At 38.0% G+C, this 23,705-nt stretch overlaps 1 protein-coding gene across 1 annotated transcript in view; it reads left to right on the top strand.

The window, feature by feature from the left end:
* LOC128659428 (C-C chemokine receptor type 5-like) overlaps positions 1-14,879 on the top strand; it is a 33,920-nt gene extending 19,041 nt beyond the window's left edge. Inside the window, exon 2 of the mRNA XM_053713064.1 lies at positions 13,716-14,879. Coding sequence (XP_053569039.1) covers positions 13,722-14,768 — 1,047 coding nt within the window. The 5' untranslated portion in view covers positions 13,716-13,721 and the 3' untranslated portion in view covers positions 14,769-14,879. The remainder of the gene's footprint in view (positions 1-13,715) is intronic.
* Positions 14,880-23,705: the final 8,826 nt, after the last annotated feature.

The following is a 23,705-nucleotide window of genomic DNA, read 5'->3' as shown; positions in this document are numbered from 1 at the left end:
CCCCCTGCTGGCGGCCGCGAGTGAGCTCTTGTGAGCTGCTTGTGCAATGCTGAATACGGAGAACGTATGGCTCTCCACATTCAGCGATGTCTGTCGGACCTGATCCGCACTGTCGGATCAGGTCCGACAGACATTTGTTAAATATGCCTCATAGGCTTTTATGGAGCGTGCTAAAAAAAACCTGGATGGGCTAGGCCACAGCACTAAAGCTAACTGACGATGCCTGACGGAGGCTGAAATGATCGTCTGAAGGTTCCTTATTTCTCTTGTTCAGAGAATTGCCTGGTATTTCGGAGCTTGGCTGACCTTATTAGGAGGGATCAGACTGATATACTAGAGAAAGTTTTCCTCTGTAAAAATGCACAATTGGGCTAAAATAATCTACTCTCAGTGCCATAGAGCAAGCCACTGGCTGATTGCTTCTCTTTCTGTTTGTATTTGCATTATAGCATTGTTTTTCACTTAGAAGAAAATGTTTTTTTTTTTTTACATTTTTAATGTATATCTATCATCTATCTATCATCTATCTATCGCTTTATATCTATATGGATATATATGTACTGTCATATACTATATCCATTTAGAACATTTGATATACATATATTTCAATAATAAACATATATGTGTGTGTGTGAATATATATATATATATATATATATATAAATATATATATATGTTATACATTATTTTAATATGTTTTACATGTTTTTACCATGTTTTACCATGGACTTGTAATACCAGATTGCATGCAGTCAAGCGATATTGATAGAGCAAATTTAGTTTAATGATGCTATTGGGCGAGCTGTACAGTGCACCCCTGACACACTTTTCAAAAAAGACAGGATCAGAATAGACTGGCAAAGAATGCAAGGTAAGTATAACTTTGCAGGCTTAAATCTCAAAAAATTATTTATTTTTCGCAGGTATTGTGCAGAATTATGTAACATTAATTTTTACTTTTAGTGTCCCTTTAAGTAAACACAAAGGCTATTTAAAGGGAATTTCCCTTTTTTATTGACCAACAAAAGGCATGTTTATACAGTAATACAAAATAAAGCAAGACATAAGGAAGTTTGTCAAAATCTATAAACACTGTTACATCAATTACACAACAAAATATAAAACAAAGTAAAATCTTTCAAAGTCTTTTACATCAATGTACTTTGAGATTCATTCCAAATCTATAATTATATTATTCTGGGTTAAACCTTTAAACCCCAAAATGATTGTGGCAAATACCCCAAACATACCTATTGTTGGGAACAACAAAGAAAAGGAAAACAAACAAAAAACAAAAACAAAGAGAGAGAGAGAGAGAGAGAGAGAGAGAGAGAGAGAGAGAGAGAGAAAAGAAAGAAATCCATACATCTCCATCCCCCCCACTAGTCTCTCAATATTACAGAATATTTTTCCACTCCACAGGATACCAATCGGTTGCTACAATTGCTAGGATGAATTCTATCGACTGTCTCATAGGGTAGAGAATTTGTAATTGAAAAGATAACGGGAAGGATAGTGGTACCTTATCCCATTTATTTAAGAAGTGTTTAATTTTGCTTCCAGGGGGGCTTAAAGCATTATGATTTAAGCCCCCCTGGAAGCAAAATTAAACAAAATTAATAATGCTCCACTGCTATTTGTAATCTAATTTCCTTTAAAAAAAAAAGCTTGGAAACTGGGACTGTACTTATCTTTCCAAGATTTGAGAATAAGTTGTCTAGCAATTAGGATGGCTGAATTGATTAAATCTCTGTTCTGATACTTCATCTCATTACACAATAAAATAATATATTTATTTAGAATGAATTTGGTGTCTAGAAATCTATTTAACCAGAATCCAATTCGTGACCAGAGCTTTTGAACCTTAGGACATTGCCAAAAATAGTGAAGAAGCTCCGCTTCCCATGACTGGCATCTAGAGCATAAACTTCTATCAGTAGGATTTCATTTTGATCTCATGGGAGGGGTAATATATGCTCTATTTACTAATTTCATATGCGCCTCCTTCCAAGATACCGATATTGTATACAGTATTTATTAATTCTAGTGAAGACATCTTTGAAATCAGCAAATTGCAAATTCTCTAAGTCAATAACCCATTTAGAATATACTGATATCCTTTTTACCTTGATGTGATAAGAATGTTTTATAAAGGAGGGCCGTGGAGTGAAGAACCTGAGTTATACAATTTAATTATCATATCCAGGACTCCCAACGAAAAAGTTTCTTTTCTACAACACAGGAAATGTCTGATACACAAAAAAAAATATTTATTTCTTAAACCAAATCTTGAGCTAATTGTTCAAATAACTTGATAGAATTTGATTCTTTATCCAAGCATTGAGTTGGAGGCAGCGGTATATTGCGGCGAACTGAGTGAAGCCAAGCAGACTGCTTTCCGGACAGCTCCTGTAGACCGCCCCGGAGATCAGATGTATCGTATTGATGTTCAACATATCCTACTGGCTAAAGCACAGTGTGTGAGCTGACATTTGTGACTAGGATACTCCGTCATTACTGACTGTTAGTTTGTTGCTGCAGGCACCGGATTAAAAGTGATAAACAAGGCTGCAAACTCCCATTGTGCATTACTAACAAATAATCCTTATGGTGCTAAAACTTTGTTTTGTGTCTACTTGTTCTTATATTGGAGCATACCCCCAAGCTATCAGTCTGTAGAGCACATGTAGGATTATTGTATATATTTTTGTCTGATATAATATACGCTACAAAATGGAAACAAGCATCTTAATACCGGAGGGGAATGTTTTTTACTCCTTACAGTCCACTGAACAAAGAGTGGGTAATCTTGAAGAATTGGACTATATATTTACAACAGACTATTCGAAATTCACATTGTCAAGGTAATTTAAAGAGTTGGAATTCTCTTTAACTAAAGAAAACAAATTAAAATGGGATGTGTGGACATTAGATAAATATTATAAACTGGGCATGGTTCCCAGGGGACTTAGATTAAATAAGTTCCCAACTTTCAACACGAATGATGCAGAGTTTATTAAAGTTTGGAACAGGACTTTACCTGATTGCTCACTTAAACTAATGTTATTGCTCATTGATTACAAAACTAAAATGTTAAAAAAGAGGTCTCTAGACAGATTGATGCCAGTCAGGAAGCCTTCTGTACTCGTAGTCAGGAAACCCAGTTTGAAAAATTTGATAAAATACTTAAGAGCACTATTGCAGAGGCAAAGAAATTGCTGAAAGATATCAAACATGGTAAATATTTAATAGATCAATCTGACTACGATCTGAAAAAATATATATATGGCAAAAGAGACAAAGATCTAATTATAGGAGAGGTATAGGCAGGGGTAGACATAGAGGATGCCTCAATAGTAATAGAGGGGGATACCAAAGAGATAGTATACCAACACACCCTAAGAAAGTTACTTTTAGTGAAAGTGAGGCCAAATCTCAGGATGAGTTTTCAGGAGAGCGCTTTACTTCAGGTGAAGAAGATAGAACCCCAACCGTTACAATCCAATGATGGAGAAATGAGATCCGAAGTATAACACAACACTTTCCAACTATGATCCCAGAATAGATGCAGATAGAGGAATATCTAAATATCACACAGGGCCCACCACTAGGTCCACAGTACAAGGCATTCTTAATCTTAAAATTTTGAGACTAAGTTACTTAAAAAAGAGGCTGAATTAATATATAGTATGAAGACCCTACACCCCCTTGGTCTAAACTCTGAACTTGATATAACACCCTTTATGTATGAATGATGCATAGTTTATTACAAATTTTAAGACATACACCTCCAAAAGAAGGATTATTGAGCTTCACAAATGTGGCTTAAGCTACCTAATATGGAGTTATGTATTTATGTACCGATCTATAACAATGTAGATTGCTTTATTATTATTATGACTTTCATGGACTACGAATATCAATATGGACAAATGGTATATTCCACCTTAAACAGACTAGAATTTAAACACACCCATGAAAATGATTGGCCAATAAAATAGTAAAAGGAAGGGGTATATAAGAGGCCCTATATGAACAGGAAACACTTCTTGAAAAAGCCCCAAGTGAGGGGAGAAACGCGTTGAAAGTGTTAACCTATCCACCACAAACTGAAAAAGCTTGATACTAAACATTTAGTCCTCTGAAGCGGAGGAAAGAAACTTGTCTGACAGGTGTTGATATCGGCAAGAGGACAGCCGTCATACTCAGACACACTATGGGGGAAAATTGCAGGAGAAGAAGGAACCCCACCTGAATTGACACTTTATTTGCAGTAAAGCTACTTCTTGTATACACAAGAACTAGCTTTACTGCAACTAAAGCGAAGAGAAGAAAGACAGCTTGACAGATACTAATGTCAGCTGGCTACGTGAGCTACTACGTCAGCAACAACACTTGGGTTGAAATGACTACTGGAACACCAGATACTCCACTGACAAGTGCTGACAACAGCTGACATCGTCAGTCGCGACGTCAGCTACACACGTGGGCTGAAACGACTGCGAGAGCAGAAAGTTCTCCATTGATCCACACCGGACCCCAGCTCCAGAAACATGCTTCAAAAAGAACTAGAGTGTTTCAACGGGTCCCCAGACTGCACCTAGAGAATCTTTGAACCGGCCGATACTAATTATAAGGTACCACTCTCATATGTGACCTCAGATTGATCCAATACTCTCGGAGCATGATCATCTGCATATGAGAGCTAATCTTGATTTTCTTTCCGTCTATGTACAAGATTACTCACAACAGCAACTAGCTGTATCGGACTATATCTAAAGACTCCTTAAATCTTTTTAGACCTCTTATTTTTATCAGTTTAATTGTTATATCAATTTTTAACAATAGCTAATTTTTAACACTAGCTAATTTAGATCAGCCTGATTTAGATTAGCTTGATTAGCCTTTTACTGGACGTCCAGATTCATTTACTTTATTTTTACAGTTTATTGTATGTGAATTATATATACTATTTACTGAATGTGTATTTTGTAATATATAATTTGTGTGTTTGATATTGCATGCGTAACATCTAGTTATTAGGGCACTAATAACCTAGTGTTCGCTTTATAATCCCCCTATATATTTATTTATTTTCCACTTCCTATTGTAATACACACCCCTCTTCTATAATCTGCTTTTAATGAGCTCATCTTTAGAGTTTAGGTGTTCAATATTTTATAATAGGAGCATTTCTCTCAGGGTAAAAGTATATATCACTACTTAACCCTTACTGTATATTTATAATACTTTTAAGCACTGACTGTATGAATTTTTTATTATTTTTTTATTGATTATTATTAAATAAATTATTGTGTTTCTATTTGATACATTTGAGAATAGTCTTATTTATTTATAAATCACTAACCTAAGCTTTTAGCGCCAGTACTACTCCTATTCTGTGTTGTCTTCTCCTTTGGGGTCTATTAGAGAGGGGCCCTGTCTGTACTTGGCTTTAGGTAGTTATTAGTGCCAATTCTCCCTATCTATTATTCTTAAAGAACCAGACCACAATGAGATAGTGCAGGTTTTTTTCAAAACCCCCGAAAGACCAGAAGGTGGGGAAAGAGGCAGAGGATATATCAGACAAAACAGATATCAAACCAAGAGAGGCAGGAGCCAAACCCAGTACAACTAAGCCCACTAGTCAATCTTTCTACATATAATCTACAAATACAGAAAATAAGGTACTGAAACTAGGTTTGAGCTTTGTTTGAGCTATTTCAGACATTAATAGATGTCAACAAATGAATAACAAATATTACTCTCAAAAACACTTTTCAGATTATATGGTTACTGTTAATAATAGTTAGCCTTATGGGGAACAGAGAATGTAATGGCGGAGTTAACTTTTAGTGAGGCTTGTGATTTGGCAGCCTTGAAGTGTTTGGCTTCTCTATTATTTTTCCTATTAAGATTCTTTTTCCGGAGCCTATCTAACAATCGATGAGCAGATAAATTAAAGTCTCTGGCCATGATCAAATTATCATCTACATATTGTAGCAATTTCATATTTAGAGTGTATTGAAAATCCAATTGAAGAGTATTGGGGGCATACATATTACAAAGAACCAAGAGAATGTTTGGAACTAAAACTTCTAAGATTAAGAATCTCCCATTTCTATCCGTCTCTATTGAAATACTTGATAGTCTAGATTTTTATTAAAGAGACAGGGTACTCCTCTTTTCCTCTTGTATGCAGGGGAAGCGATCAACTCTCCAATCTACCTCATCTTGAGTTTATCTATCTCTTTTAAGGTCAGATGAGTCTCCTGTATCATTGCTATATCCAGTGAGAGACGCTTCAAATAGTTAATATTTTTTTTCCTTTTGATTGGAGAAGAGAATGCACCGGTATAGTTCCCTTATCGCTAAAACATGCACTGGTCCCACCTATCCTCAAAAAACCTTCCCTTGATCCTACCTCCCCATCCAACTACCGCCCTATTTCCCTCCTCCCTCTTGCCTCAAAGCTTCTCGAAAAACTAGTATATGCACGCCTATCCAATTTCCTTACATTAAACTCCCTTCTTGACCCACTGCAATCTGGATTTCGTCCCCATCACTCCACAGAGACAGCTATTGTTAAAGTTACCAATGACCAAATTACAGCAAAATCAAAAGGCCACTTATCTATGCTTATCCTCCTTGATCTCCTTGAAGAGGAGAAGGGGGAATTGGGTCCCCTTTATTTTAAAGTTTAGTTGAACTATTAGTAAGTTAAACAAATGATATCTGAGCTGACGAAAAAACGTATACTCAGATTAGTCAGTCAGTTTAATTGTTCAGGAGCATGACTCCAATACATTGAGACATGATGTCTCATTAAGCGGTCATTGACATTACCGCTGCTCTCTTTTGGTCGGTTACTCTGCTGCACTTTTTTATATAGTAACTATCAGAAGGTAAATCTGTTACGCTACAGATTTGTTATAGCGTGCATAGTTTTTTACCTATAACTTTACTCGCAGCGAGTAACCGTAGCCAATGCAATAGATAAATATTTACTGGTCATTATATTTAAGGGATTAAGTCAAAGCTTGATATATGCCTTTGCCATTATTTTGCAATTGAACAACCAACGTATTTTTATGATTGTGCATAAGAGTATGGTAGTTTATCCAAATGCAGGATTAGCATACACCTCTTAGAAATGTGTTATAGCCAGGACGCTGCTGCGATATAGTTGCAGTAATATGTCATATGTCATAATATCTACACTGTAATACCTAAGTATGCAACCAAAGTATCACATTGATATATGCACACACACATTTAGTTGGTGGAGATTAGCCAACATCTAACGCAATTAGTATTCGCTAGGTATATATCCACCATGGGATCATAAAGTATAAGAACAAGGAACTTTTATACAAACTGCCGATTCCAACATTAACCCGATATATTCTTTTACAGCTACCATGATTTAATTAATTCTAATACTGGTATTTGGCCTTCTCAGTAACTCTCTGGGAATACTCACAGGCAAGCGTACAAATGATATAATTACTGCTGCTTGTGTAACATATGCCTAACCATTGAGAATCCTGAGGGAATTAACTAACTCCCTGATTCATTTCAAGTTATAATCATTAGGCTGTAATACAGCCAGCACTAATATATTAAGACTTAACGTCTAATCTAAGGGGGTTCAACTATCAGTACTCCAAATAGTATTGAGCCACACTCATGGACGCTATTCAATTTTTTAATTTTTTATTTAATATTTAGTACATTCGGCATAGTTCTTTATTTTGCTTCTCTAGAAGCAAGTCACTATAGTGTTATACTACTCATTATAGTGAATAGGATATTATAACCAAATGCTACTATTAAGAGAAGCGAACACACATTATACTTTTATAGAAGGCAGCTTACTGTAATCCCTGACAAGTGGCTATTTAATACTGTATCAGAGAGCAACGCTCACATGAGGATAGAACCCGATACAGAAGACATTATTTGAGTGATGCATAGCATTTAGTCTGATAAGAGTAATCCCATTTATTTGTGTTACAGATAACATATAGTGCCCATTTCATTACTCAGACAACCTGTATAAATTCGGGTCATTTTACAAATCAAATGACCTCGGTCTAACTGTATAACTGACTAATTAGTAGCATTACAATACAAGGTCAGACAGTAACTATATAATACTATCTAATAGCTCTCTAGTGTTTTTAAATGCACCCAAGTTTTAATTGATCTAATAAAGTGTTTATAGTTTTAATGTGTCCTTTTTCACATACACCACGTCACATTTCCATATACTAATGAGGGGGCGAGTGCTTCCAAGTGTACTCTTTTTTTGTAACCACTAGTTTACTTTTCTGTATCCTCCTTGATCTGTCCGCAGCCTTTGACACTGTTGACCACCCTCTTTTGCTCCAAACCCTCCAATCCTTCAGCATCTGTTACACAGCCCTTTCGTGGCTCTCTTCCTAACTGTCAAACCGTACCTTCAGTGTAGCCTTCTCTGGGGCCTCCTCTGCCCCGTCACCACTTTCTGTCGGAGTACCACAAGGCTCTGTCCTCGGTCCCCTTCTCTTCTCAATCTACACGTCATCACTAGGTTCCCTGATAAAGTCCCATGGTTTCCAATATCATTTGTATGTGGATGACACCCAAATCTACTTCTTTGCACCAGACCTATCTCCTTCCTTGCTAACCCGTGTCACTAACTGTCTTTCTCACATCTCTTGCTGGATGTCCTCTCACTACCTCAAGCTAAATCTCTCCAAAACTGAGATCCTCATTTTCCCCCTTCTTCCAAAATCTCTACCCCCAATCTCTCTATAACTGTCGACAAATCCATCATTACCCCTACCCAGAATTCCGATGTCTCTGGGTCACATTTGACTCAGATCTTTCTTTCACTCCTCACATTCAGTCCTTAGCTAAAGCCTGCCTCTTCTACCTTAAAAACGTCTCTAAAATTAGACACTTCCTTACACAAGACACAACTAAGAATTTAATCCACTCTCTCATTCTTTCCCGCCTCGATTACTGCAACTCTGTCCTCTCTGGTCTCCCCATCTGCCACCTAGCTCCTTTACATTTGATAATGAATGCCTCTGCCAGACTCATCTTCCTTACACATCGCTCTTCATCTGCTGCACCTCTCTGACAATCTCTTCACTGGCTTCCTCTTGCCTCTAGGATCAAACACAAAATTCTCACTCTGACATGCAAAGCCCTCAACTGCACTGCCCCCCCTATATCTCAGACCTTGTCTCCAGATACTCTCCCTCTCGTCCCCTTCGCTCTGCTCATGACCTTCTACTCTCCTCCTCTCTGGTTACCTCATCGCACTCCCTTTTCACAGGACTTCTCCAGACTGACTCCCATCTTGTGGAACTCTCTGCCTCGCTCCACAAGACTCTCCCCTAGTTTTGAAAGCTTCAAGCGCTCCCTAAAGACTCTACTGTTCAGGGATGCATACAACCTACGCTAACCTTTCTTTATACCAGTTCCACTCCTCCATTGCTATCCCCTGAACCTCCTTAGCATGTAAGCCTAAGAGTCCAGCTATTTGTAGATCACCTTCTTAAGAGCTGACTACAACAGTGCAACTCTTGGCAGGGCCCTCTACCCATTTGATCCCTATAATTGTTTTGTTGTACTCCCCCTTTGTTTATAGCGTTGCGTAATCTGTTGGCACTCTACAAATAACCGATAATAATAATAATAATAATAAGAGAAGACCCCCCCCCCCACATTCCAAGAGGCTAGATCAATTGTGTCTTTCATAACTTAGCCTAGAATAAAACTAAGAGGGAAGAGATTATGAGACCATGGGGAGGACGAGAGGAGATTGGGGGAGGGAGAAAACCCCCCAAAAAAAACAAAACAAAAAACTCTAAAACAAATGATCCATACCATCCATCTCTAAAAGAATTTTTTTTTTCTATCTTACTATACGTATATCAGCTTAAAGTATGCCTGTTAATCTTTTGCTGCTGCTCTATTAATCTTTGCGATGAAATCTCTAGCTTCCTGTGGTTTTTGTATATCCATAACCTTAGATTAGTTTTGCTGGGTATACAAGAGAAGCTTGTATTCCCTAAGGGGCCATCTCTTTTCTTTTATTTAACGTGTCTGCTGAGAAATCTTGGAAGATAAGAATACGTTCCCCTTTATTGTAAGCATGTTTGATTTACGGTACATATTGAGAACTAAGGCTTTATCCTGGAAATTCAGACATCTAAATATTATTGGTCTTTTAAGATTTAACGTATCCTCCTGTGCTCTAATAGAACACAATCTGTGCTCTCGTTCAATTGGAATGGGTATTTTATCATTAGGTAAACCTAGGGGAAAGTATATGAGGAAAAATGTAACAGGTCATTATAATCTACAGTTTCAGGGAGGCCAATAATTTTAAGGTTGTTCCTACGCGATCTGTCTTCCAGCTCATCTAAACATTTCTGCATAGTTTGAAGCTTATCTTCCTTTTTTTCTATAATCTCCTGCTTATACTTCAGAAATTCTATTAGCAAAAAGTTTCAACTCAACTGAGAGACCATTTATTTCTTTTTTAATACCATCACATTGGGGGAGGACAATTTCTGATATTTGTTTCACCAGGTAATTTGTATCTATCTGTAGTGTAGATTGGGGACTCTGATCAGTATGCCCTTCTAAGGCTAATTCTAGGCTGTTACGCAATTTTCTATCCTTATTTTTAGGAGGCATTATTGGTGATTTAAATTTATTAGAGTGTATAAATGTATCCATAAACTTAGAGAGTGAAAAATCGAATAATAAACAGTGGGAAATGTGTAGATATAAAAAAACAACAAGTGTCAATACGTCAATATCTGTGCAGCCAGATATATAAAAAGAATAAAAGATTAAACAAGACTTGTAGCTTTCCCTGCACACGATTAGTGAACTAGTGATAATATTTTTTCATTTTTTTCTCTTTTTTTCTTCTTCCCTTTTTTCTCTTTTTTTTTAAGATAAAAAAATCAAACAGTGACTCAGGTGTCTTGTGTTGGTGGGTAGAAGCTTCCCAGCTACTACAAAAGTGTGTATCTTTGGGCACGCAACTAGGCCTAGGCAGAAGAATCTATAGCAGGTTTACCTAATGCTACACTTCAAATTGGTGAACTTTAGCTTTCAATTTCAGATTTTACATATCAATTGAACACCACTCATTGTCAGCCACATTGGTTTCTTCATAAAAATACAATATAAAGCAATAGGGCAATATAAATTGGACTCAGCCTCACAAAACCCTACTTCAGGATATTCTTAAGCATTTACTTATGTCACACATATATCAATGGGACACAGCCCTTCTCGATTAACTATTTATCTAGGGAAAGAGATTGTTAAGCCTATAAAATACCCTGTAAGCAATAGCTGAACAGAATGGCCCTCCTAAAGCAAAAAGGCACAAAAGATTGCATTCAACAGTGAATCTCTTTCCCTAGGTAAATAGTTAATCAGAAGTCTCTGCTTGTTCCCTATTATTCAGCCGCTGAGTATCCGCATAGCATCATACTCCAGTTTAGAGCTTAAAAATCTCACAAATACAGGTTGTTATAAAGCTAGGGAACAGCAGCTAAATGCAGGATGGACCAGCAGACGTCCAGACTGCTATGCGGATACTCAGCGGCTGAATAATAGGGAACAAGCAGAGACTTCTGAAGAATGCTGTAGCTCAGATAAAGCAAGTGTTATTTAATAAATGATATATGGGCACAACTGTATATAGCACTTGATAAATGCATGTCAAATTCAGTATAAATGTATCAGCAACAGCAAAGTTCTATTAATGAGATTATGAAACCCAGAGCACTATTCTCCTCAGGTAGCAGTCGGTAAAATAAAGACCATCAGACTTGCATATTCTTTTTTAACCTTAAACTTCATATGGATAGCTCCAATAGACTGTCCATCAAGCCCACTAGCAAACAGTGATATGGAAAGAAAACCAGTCTAATTATCTGCCTTAGTGTACCAGGCAGAGTTCAGTACATCACAGAGAATGATCCATGGCAGATAACGTTGTTCGGTCCCACCACATGTAGCACTTTGCTATTCACTTTGTTGAAAAACTCCTACCCTAGTAGGCGAGCGATACATAGCAAGGTTTGTGGCTGCACAACCTGTCACTCAAGCCCACCGCAGGATCCTGGGAGAGTAGATGGTGGTTTATACTGGCTATACCAGAATCCAGCTGCAGGCAGCAATCCTCCTTACTCCAGAATGGAGCTTCTTACCTGTAGGTGTGTCAGAGGCCGTGGATAATTGGGGTCTCCAGAGGTACCTTACAGTCATAAGCTGTAGCTGGTGGGTCTTCCCGGGACGTTTCCAGTAGGATACATTAGTTTGACCTTTTAATGCACTGTGTAAACCCCGGGTAGCCAAGGGAGATGGCGACTGTCGTTAGCCCTAGCCAACAGGCCTCAGGATGGCTTGTAACACCTTCCAGCTCCAATACCTGGTAGAGAACTGGGCAGTGCCCAGCAAACAGTGGCCACAAAGACCACTCTAAACAAAAAGGCCTGTATGGAGTGCAGACAAGTGGCAGCTTCGATATTTAGCTTTAGGACGCCGCAAACATGTGTCCGACCAACTCCGCCCACTTCCGGGGTGTGTGTAAAGGGAATTTCCTAATGTGCATTTTAGTAAACAATTACTTTAGATTTTTTATCAATGCCCCTTTTTGTCAATTAACTACTTATTAAATTGTATTTGGACTGACAATTTGGCATCAAATTTACAGCTATTTCAAAAGTATATGTATTTTTATCTTTATACTACCTTACGTTTATAAGTGAAATACTTGTTTTAAACTTGAGTGAAGTAGAGTATAATGAATAACATATGTTAAGGCATTAAAGGATTCCAAACGTAAATGCTAGACCTCTCTAATAAGCATATGATAATATAAAAAACCTGTAAAAGAGATTTGCAATATTAGAGTCTTAGGGGTATATTTATGAAGCAGCGGATGTTGCTTCCAACCCTCTCTGCTTTATTTCTGACTGAAGTGGAAGTTAAGAAGCAGCGGTCCTAAGACTCTGATCGGGTTGATTGACCCCCCCTGCTAGCGGTCGATTGGCCGCAAATCTGCAGGGGGGGTATTGCACCAGCAGTTCAATAGAACTGCTTATGCAATGATAAATGCCGACAGCGTATGCTGTCGGCATTTATCGATGTGCGGCGCACATGATTCGCTAAAGCGGATCATGTCTGTCCACACCTACATAAATAGACCCCTTATCCCTGTTTTCCTATAACTAGGAAAGTTGATATTTAATTAAACCCAAATATTTTTCTTTTGCGATTCAGATAAAGCATGCAATTTTATTCAACTTTCTAATTTACTTCTATTATCAGTTTGTCTTCGTTCTCTTGTTATCTTTGTTTGAAAAGCAGGAACCAGCCCATTTTAGGTTCAGCACCCTGGATAGCGCTTGCTTATTAGTCACTACATTTAGCTACATTGGGTTTAGTATCTATTTAAACACACTTTTGAGGCTGCTGCATCGTAGACGGATTAGAGTATACCATCTAGGAAACTATATTGATCCTTCTGTGCAGAGTACACTATATAGCTATGAAAATTGATTTTTCCAAACCTATGTCATAACAGTTGTAAACACAGATAATTTCAATTTAGCAAGGTTTATTGAGCATAATCCAACACTATTTATGTCCACTTTGACTAAGTATCATTTCTCATTATTTTTTTTTAGCCAAAGATGGACCCAGAACCAACAACAACAATGGATTACTATGCTTATGGTGGAGAAGTTTGCAATAAAGAAGAGATTAAGAAAAATGCAGCCAAATTCATTCCACCACTATATATTCTGGTATTTGTACTTGGTTTTATTGGAAACACTGTTGTTATTTTGATTCTACTCAAGTACAAAAAGCTCAGTAACATGACAGATATCTATCTCCTTAATCTAGCAATATCTGACTTACTTTTTGTTTTTTCATTGCCATTTTGGGCATATAACACTGTATATCACTGGGTATTTGGTAATGTATTATGTAAACTCTTATCCTGGCTTTATTTAGTTGGATTTTATAGTGGGAATTTTTTTATTATTCTTCTTACATTAGATAGATATTTGGCCATAGTGCACGCTGTTTATGCTATGAAAGCAAGGACACGGACATTTGCAATAATTACAAGTGCAGTTTTATGGGGAATTGCTACTTTTGTATCCATTCCAGACCTCATCTTCAACAAAGCCATCAAAGAAAATGAAATAAATGCATGTAGTCCTGTTTATCCTCCAGGTGTAGAAAACCAATGGAAACTCCTCTCTTTGATTATGATGATTTTATTAGGGCTTGTTATGCCTCTTATGATTATGGTGTTTTGTTATACAAAAATAATACAAACTCTGATCAAATGTAGGAATGAGATGAAAAAAGTCAGAGCTGTAAAGCTTGTTTTCATTATAATGATTGTTTTTTTTCTCTTTTGGACACCATATATCATTGCTCTAATCATGTACACCTTTCAAACTTCTTACCTACTTAATAACTGTGAAACCAGCAAAAAGTTAGATGTGGCAATCCAGTGGACAGAAGCTATTTCGTACTTTCATTGCTGTCTCAATCCTATAATCTATGCTTTTGTAGGGGAAAAGTTCAGGTCATACTTATTTACCTTTATCCGAACACTGTTGCCAAATTGGAACTTTTGTCCTTTCAGGTCTATAACACATGAACGCCACAGTTCACTGTACAACTCATCTACTGGAGAGCATGTTATTTCTGCAATTCTGTAAATTGTATCTTGTTTTCATGGTTTGAATAATATGTAATGTTCACAAGTGATTTATAACTTTCTAAAATAATTTAACAAATGTAATAAAGTAATTTTGTTTGTTTTTTTGCTACATTCTGTATATACATACCTGTGATCACACACATACAAGTCATGCACATGCACAAGTGCACCTGTGATAACACACACATGTACACATACTCATGCACACACATAAACAAACAGAAGCGCTCCTGTGCTTACAAACACACAAACTCATACACACACAGACACAAGTGCTCACATGTATGTTCAATGGTAAAACTTGGGTGTTAATGTTAGTGTTTAATTTCCCAATCAAACATTAAAAAGAATGAAAATTCTCAGATTAATTTAAATTTCCCTACCCTTCACATAATTAAAAATATACACCTAGATTACAAGTTTTGCGTTCGGGTTTTTACGCTGAAAAAAATTGCCATTTCAGCGTTAAAACCGGAACACAGTCATTACAAGTCTTGTCGGTAGCCTTTAATACAACGTCAGCCCCGCACTCAAAAAAATTATGTTTCTTTCATGTAATTAGCAAGAGTCCTTGAGCTAGTGACGTATGGGATATACATTCCTACCAGGAGGGGCAAAGTTTCCCAAACCTCAAATCAGTTTTACAAACTTTGCCTCCTATGGAGGTGGTGAAGTAAGTTTGTGCTACATTCTACGTTGATATGCGCTCCGCAGCAGGTTGGAGCCCGGTTTTCCTCTCAGCGTGCAGTGAATGTCAGAGGGATGTGAGGAGAGTATTGCCTATTTGAATTCAATGATCTCCTTCTACGGGGTCTATTTCATAGGTTCTCTGTTATCGGTCGTAGAGATTCATCTCTTACCTCCCTTTTCAGATCGACGATATACTCTTATATATACCATTACCTCTGCTGATTCTCGTTTCAGTACTGGTTTGGCTTTCTACTACATGTAGATGAGTGTCCTGGGGTAAGTAAGTCTTATTTTCTGTGACACTCTAAGCTATGGTTGGGCACTTTTATATAAAGTTCTAAATATATGTGTTTAAACATTTATTTGCCTTGATTCAGGATGTTCAACGTTCCTTGACTCAGTCAGTTTCATATTTGGGATAATGCATATGAATAAATCAATTTTTTTCTTACCTTAAAATTTGACTTTTTTTCCCTGTGGGCTGTTAGGCTCGCGGGGGCTGAAAATGCTTCATTTTATTGCGTCATTCTTGGCGCTGACTTTTTTGGCGCAAATTTTTTTTTCTGTTTCCGGCGTCATACGTGTCGCCGGAAGTTGCGTCATTTTTTTACGTTTTTTTGCGCCAAAAGTGTCGGCGTTCCGGATGTGGCATCATTTTTGGCGCCAAAAGCATTTAGGCGCCAAATAATGTGGGCGTCTTTTTTGGCGCTAAAAAAATATGGGCGTCAGTATTGTCTCCACATTATTTAAGTCTCATTATTTATTGCTTCTGGTTGCTAGAAGCTTGTTCACTGGCATTTTTTCCCATTCCTGAAACTGTCATTTAAAGAATTTGATCAATTTTGCTTTATATGTTGTTTTTTCTATTACATATTGCAAGATGTCCCAGATTGACACTGGAAAAACGCTGCCTGGTGCTGGATCTACCAAAGTTAAGTGTATCTGCTGCAAACTTGTGGTATCTGTTCCCAGGCCCGGACTGGCCATAGGGCATACCGGGCATTTGCCCGGTGGGCCTCCAGTAACCTTAGTCCCGCCCACCAGTAACATCATGTGTGGGTCATCAACTTAGCACATAGCGATACCGATTAGCGGTGTGGCCAGGGCTGCCATCAGGGGAAAAGGGGTGAGTGTGACTGGGCGGGCTGCTGGGGTCAGGCACTCTGTGATTACAAGAGGGCCGTCTGTGCCCCAACCACCAGCAAAGTTTTTTAAATTGAGTCAGCACTGCAGAGATCTTTGCGTGACTTAGCGCAGGTGTTTTGAGTGACTCGCATAATATTTTGTGTGGACTGGAGTGCACTGAAATTTACTAACAGCTGATCCACCCTGACTTTCCCTTTATTACTGTGCTGTTTGGCCCGGGTTCCTTCAGTCACCCACCCCCTTAATGTGAGAAGACTCAGACAGTGCGGCCCGCCCCCAGCATTATAGCTACTAGATTCTAAATGAGCGGGAGGCCGGGACTCGGAGCAGAAGCACAGCCTGCAAGCAGTGATCCTGGAGTGGAGTGAGTGAGCTGCCCAACAATTTTAAAAGTAAGGGTAAAACACAACAGTTGTTACACACACGTGTATTTGAGATATAAAAGTGTTTTTAAAAAAATGCACAAGTATTTTTTTTATTTTCTGTCATAACGGTTTTATGTTTTAATTTAAAAAAACAGATTATCTTGCATGTGAGCTATATATTTATTGTGCTCAAGAGCAGGGCCGTTTTTAGGGGGCCAGGATTTTTCCTACTCATGCCAACCACTGCCGATAGATTAACTTGTGTTACATGTGACACTAGTAACATTAAACACAAGCTAATCTATAGGCAGAGGTTTGGATGAGAAAGAATCATCTGGGATCTTTTCTGATGGCTACATACCGCAACTTCATTCCCCACAGACAGATGAGAGGTGTAGTTGAGGGGTTATTCCATCCAAGAGGCTTACCCACCCACCCTGCACAGCTGGATCGCAATTTTCTTGCTCCTGGTTTAAAGCTGGAGCATCATGGTGCTTTGAGGGCAGGTATGTTTTTGCTGGCCCCTTCCTGTGCCCAAAATCACTTCCCCATCTCAGGTACTGCAGGGGCACAGCTGCAACAGACCATCCTGAGTGTGTGGGAGGCCAGTGCTAAAATCGGCAAGTGTGGATTTCACTTCTGTAAAGCACAAGGAGCTCTGGAGCTGTCAGGATGGCGGCCCCTAGTGGTGAGAGCGCTGCAGCTAATATGTTGGATTATGTTTTTATTTTTTTATGAATATTTATTTTAGTGTTACATCTGTTAGAAACTTTGAAAAGATAACTAGATAGAATTAGATAAACTTTTTCTTGCTAATCAAAAGGACATACAAGTTGAAAAAAAACATTTTTGTGTTATATTGCATTCCAAAGACATACCCCTTTTCAGTATATTTATTTTATCTCCTATGATCTGTTTTTTAAAAAAAGACAAAAGTGCAAATAAAAATACTGTAATACTCTATAACTGCAAATGTGTTTAAGCACATAGCTAAAGTCAACTCCAGAGGGGCAATGCACTTCTGGGAGCTAGCTGGACACATCTGGTGAGCCAATGACAAAAGGCATATGTGTGTACCAATCAATTGCCAGCTAGTTTCTAGTAGTGCATGGCTACTTAGGATATTTATGCTTTTTAACAAAGGATGACATGAGAACAAATACATTTGATAATAGAAGTGAAATTAAAAGTGACATAAAATGACATACTCTTTCTGACTTGTGTGGTTTAATCCCCCCTTTAAGTTAGCTGCCTAGCAAAACCGCTATATATAATGCCAGTATCTGATGGCTGAAAAAGACAAAACGCCAATACAATAATACTCTTTCATATATTCCATAATAATTTTCATTTGTCATGGATAGTTTATACATTATGGCACATTCATGAATTATAGCTGGAAAAAATGTGGATCTTGGATCACTGACTAAATTTGATGCCCTAATCAATTTAACTGATGGGAAAATATACTGAAGGCTAAAAAAATATTTAATTTTTTGCTGCAGCAGATAGAGTACAGTATATAGAAATACAACTTGTAGATATTTATATTTAATTAGAGAATAACATACTAAAAATAATTAGAGGGAACATTGTGTGAACGGGTGTGTATGGTATTGTGTGAGTGTGTGTGTTGTGTACGGTCACCGTGTGTGTGTGTGTGGTATTGAGAGGTATTGTGTATGGTGTGTGTGAAATGAATTGAATTTTGCTGGAAAGTTAATTGTATTATGTCCGTGTTTACTCTGGTCACAATGATTTGCTCTTCATTCTGGTTTTATCTTTATTTGAAAAGCAAAAATGTAAGCTTAAAAATTCGCCACATTTTTGGTTCAGCACCTGGGTAGGGGAGGGGGGGCCTCTTTGCCCTAAAATGCCCGGGCCTCTTTTTGGTCCCAGTCCGGCCCTGTCTGTTCCTCCAGCTGTTGTTTGTAATGAATGTCATGACAAACTTGTAAATGCAGATAATATTTCCTTTAGTAATGTTACATTACCTGTTGCTGTTCCGTCAACATCTAATACTCAGAGTGTTCCTGTTAATATAAGAGATTTTGTTTCTAAATCCATTAAGAAGGCTATGTCTGTTATTCCTCCTTCTAGTAAACGTAAAAGGTCTTTTAAAACTTCTCATTTTTCAGATGAAATTTTAAATGAACATCATCATTCTGATTCTGATAATGGTTCTTCTGGTTCAGAGGATTCTGTCTCAGAGGTTGATGCTGATAAATCTTCATATTTATTTAAAATGGAATTTATTCGGTCCTTACTTAAAGAAGTCTTAATTGCATTAGAAATAGAGGATTCTGGTCCTCTTGATACTAAATCTAAATGTTTAAATAAGGTTTTTAAATCTCCTGTAGTTATTCCAGAAGTTTTTCCTGTCCCTGATGCTATTTCTGAAGTAATCTCCAGGGAATGGAATAATTTGGGTAATTCATTTACTCCTTCTAAACGTTTTAAGCAATTATATCCTGTGCCATCTGACAGATTAGAATTTTGGGACAAAATCCCTAAAGTTGATGGGGCTGTCTCTACTCTTGCTAAACATACTACTATTCCTACGGCAGATAGTACTTCCTTTAAGGATCCTTTAGATAGGAAGATTGAATCCTTTCTAAGAAAAGCTTATTTATGTTCAGGTAATCTTCTTAGACCTGCTATATCTTTAGCGGATGTTGCTGCAGCTTCAACTTTTTGGTTAGAAGCTTTAGCGCAACAAGTAACAGATCATAATTCTCATAGCATTGTTAATCTTCTTCAACATGCTAATAACTTTATTTGTGATGCCATCTTTGATATCATTAGAGTTGATGTCAGGTATATGTCTCTAGCTATTTTAAAACTTGGAATGCTGATATGTCTTCTAAGTCAACTTTGCTTTCCCTTTCTTTCCAGGGTAATAAATTATTTGGTTCTCAGTTGGATTCTATTATCTCAACTGTTACTGGAGGGAAAGGAACTTTTTTACCACAGGATAAAAGGTCTAAAGGTAAATTTAGGTCTAATAATCGTTTTTGTTCCTTTCGTCACAATAAGGAACAAAAGCCTGATCCTTCACCCACAGGAGCGGTATCAGTTTGGAAACCATCTCCAGTCTGGAATAAATCCAAGCCTTTCAGAAAATCAAAGCCAGCTCCCAAGTCCACATGAAGGTGCGGCCCTCATTCCAGCCCAGCTGGTAGGGGGCAGATTACGATTTTTCAAAGAAATTTGGATCAATTCAATTCACAATCTTTGGATTCAAAACATTGTGTCAGAAGGGTGCAGAATTGGCTTCAAGATAAGGCCTCCTGCAAAGAGATTTTTTCTTTCCCGTGTCCCAGTAAATCCAGCGAAGGCTCAAGCATTTCTGAAATGTGTTTCAGATCTAGAGTTGGCTGGAGTAATTATGCCAGTTCCAGTTCTGGAACAGGGGCTGGGGTTTTATTCAAATCTCTTCATTGTACCAAAGAAGGAGAATTCCTTCAGACCAGTTCTGGATCTAAAAATATTGAATCGTTATGTAAGGATACCAACATTCAAAATGGTAACTATAAGGACTATCCTGCCTTTTGTTCAGCAAGGGCATTATATGTCCACAATAGATTTACAGGATGCATATCTGCATATTCCGATTCATCCAGATCACTTTCAGTTTCTGAGATTCTCTTTCCTAGACAAGCATTACCAGTTTGTGGCTCTGCCGTTTGGCCTAGCAACAGCTCCAAGAATTTTTACAAAGGTTCTCGGTGCCCTTCTGTCTGTAATCAGAGAACAGGGTATTGTGGTATTTCCTTATTTGGACGATATCTTGGTACTTGCTCAGTCTTCACATTTAGCAGAATCTCATACGAATCGACTTGTGTTGTTTCTTCAAGATCATGGATGGAGGATCAATTTACCGAAAAGTTCATTGATTCCTCAGACAAGGGTAACCTTTTTAGGTTTCCAGATAGATTCAGCGTCCATGACTCTGTCTTTGACAGACAAGAGACGTCTAAAATTGATCTCAGCTTGTCGAAACCTTCAATCACAATCATTCCCTTCGGTAGCCTTATGCATGGAAATTCTAGGTCTTATGACTGCTGCATCGGACGCGATCCCCTTTGCTCGTTTTCACATGCGACCGCTTCAGCTCTGTATGCTGAACCAGTGGTGCAGGGATTACACAAAGATATCTCAATTAATATCTTTAAAACCGATTGTACGACACTCTCTGACGTGGTGGACAGATCACCATCGTTTAGTTCAGGGGGCTTCTTTTGTTCTTCCGACCTGGACTGTAATTTCAACAGATGCAAGTCTGACAGGTTGGGGAGCTGTTTGGGGGTCTCTGACAGCACAAGGGGTTTGGGAATCTCAGGAGGTGAGATTACCAATCAATATTTTGGAACTCCGTGCAATTTTCAGAGCTCTTCAGTCTTGGCCTCTTCTAAAGAGAGAATCGTTCATTTGTTTTCAGACAGACAATGTCACAACTGTGGCATACATCAATCATCAAGGAGGGACTCACAGTCCTCTGGCCATGAAAGAAGTATCTCGAATTCTGGTATGGGCGGAATCCAGCTCCTGTCTAGTTTCTGCGGTTCATATCCCAGGTATAGACAATTGGGAAGCGGATTATCTCAGTCACCAAACGTTACATCCGGGCGAATGGTCTCTTCACCCAGAGGTATTTCTTCAGATTGTTCAAATGTGGGGACTTCCAGAAATAGATCTGATGGCCTCTCATCTAAACAAGAAACTTCCCAGGTATCTGTCCAGATCCAGGGATCCTCAAGCGGAAGCAGTGGATGCATTGTCACTTCCTTGGAAGTATCATCCTGCCTATATCTTTCCACCTCTAGTTCTTCTTCCAAGAGTAATCTCCAAGATTCTGAAGGAATGCTTGTTTGTTCTGCTGGTAGCTCCGGCATGGCCTCACAGGTTTTGGTATGCGGATCTTGTCCGGATGGCCTCTTGCCAACCGTGGACTCTTCCGTTAAGACCAGACCTTCTGTCACAAGGTCCTTTTTTCCATCAGGATCTCAAATCCTTAAATTTAAAGGTATGGAGATTGAACGCTTGATTCTTAGTCAAAGAGGTTTCTCTGACTCTGTGATTAATACTATGTTACAGGCTCGTAAATCCGTATCTAGGGAGATATATTATAGAGTCTGGAAGACTTATATTTCTTGGTGTCTTTCTCATCATTTTTCCTGGCATTCTTTTAGAATTCCGAGAATTTTACAGTTTCTTCAGGATGGTTTGGATAAAGTTTTGTCTGCAAGTTCCTTGAAAGGACAAATCTCTGCTCTTTCTGTGCATTTTCATAGAAAGATTGCTAATCTTCCTGATATTCATTGTATTGTACAAGCTTTGGTTCGTATAAAACCTGTCATTAAGTCAATTTCTCCTCCTTGGAGTTTGAATTTGGTTCTGGGGGCTCTTCAAGCTCCTCCGTTTGAACCTATGCATTCATTGGACATTAAATTACTTTCTTGGAAAGTTTTGTTCCTTTTGGCCATCTCTTCTGCCAGAAGAGTTTCTGAATTATCTGCTCTTTCTTGTGAGTCTCCTTTTCTGATTTTTCATCAGGATAAGGTGGTGTTGCGAACTTCTTTTAAATTTTTACCTAAGGTTGTGAATTCTAACAACATTAGTAGAGAAATTGTGGTTCCTTCATTATGTCCTAATCCTAAGAATTCTAAGGAGAAATCATTGCATTCTTTGGATGTAGTTAGAGCTTTGAAATATTATGTTGAAGCTACTAAGAATTTCCGAAAGACTTCTAGTCTATTTGTTATCTTTTCCGGTTCTAGGAAAGGTCAGAAGGCCTCTGCCATTTCTTTGGCATCTTGGTTGAAATCTTTAATTCATCATGCTTATGTCGAGTCGGGTAAAACTCAGCCTCAAAGGATTACAGCTCATTCTACTAGGTCAGTTTCTACTTCCTGGGCATTTAGGAATGAAGCTTCGGTTGATCAGATTTGCAAAGCAGCAACTTGGTCTTCTTTGCATACTTTTACTAAATTCTACCATTTTTATGTGTTTTCTTCTTCTGAAGCAGTTTTTGGTAGAAAAGTACTTCAGGCAGCTGTTTCAGTTTGATTCTTCTGCTTATAATTTCAGTTTTTTTCATTATAAGATTTAAACTTTATTTTGGGTGTGGATTATTTTCAGCGGAATTGGCTGTCTTTATTTTATCCCTCCCTCTCTAGTGACTCTTGCGTGGAAGATCCACATCTTGGGTAGTCATTATCCCATACGTCACTAGCTCATGGACTCTTGCTAATTACATGAAAGAAAACATAATTTATGTAAGAACTTACCTGATAAATTCATTTCTTTCATATTAGCAAGAGTCCATGAGGCCCACCCTTTTTTTTGTGGTGGTTATGATTTTTTTGTATAAAGCACAATTATTCCAATTCCTTATTTTTTATGCTTTCGCACTTTTTTCTTATCACCCCACTTCTTGGCTATGCGTTAAACTGATTTGTGGGTGTGGTGAGGGGTGTATTTATAGGCATTTTGAGGTTTGGGAAACTTTGCCCCTCCTGGTAGGAATGTATATCCCATACGTCACTAGCTCATGGACTCTTGCTAATATGAAAGAAATGAATTTATCAGGTAAGTTCTTACATAAATTATGTTTTTTGTGTGGGATTTCCATAGCGCTGCCATTACAAGTTTTGCTGTGAGGCTAAAAAGCTTGCGTTACAGCCTATACAGACACGATCATCCGTTCCGCAATCTGAGACCAGTAGTTATGA

Source organism: Bombina bombina, chromosome 5 (assembly GCF_027579735.1).
Source record: "Bombina bombina isolate aBomBom1 chromosome 5, aBomBom1.pri, whole genome shotgun sequence".
Taxonomy (NCBI): domain Eukaryota; kingdom Metazoa; phylum Chordata; class Amphibia; order Anura; family Bombinatoridae; genus Bombina; species Bombina bombina.
The sequence above is the reverse complement of the archived record's forward strand: the minus strand, read 5'-3'. Positions and strand labels throughout refer to the sequence as shown.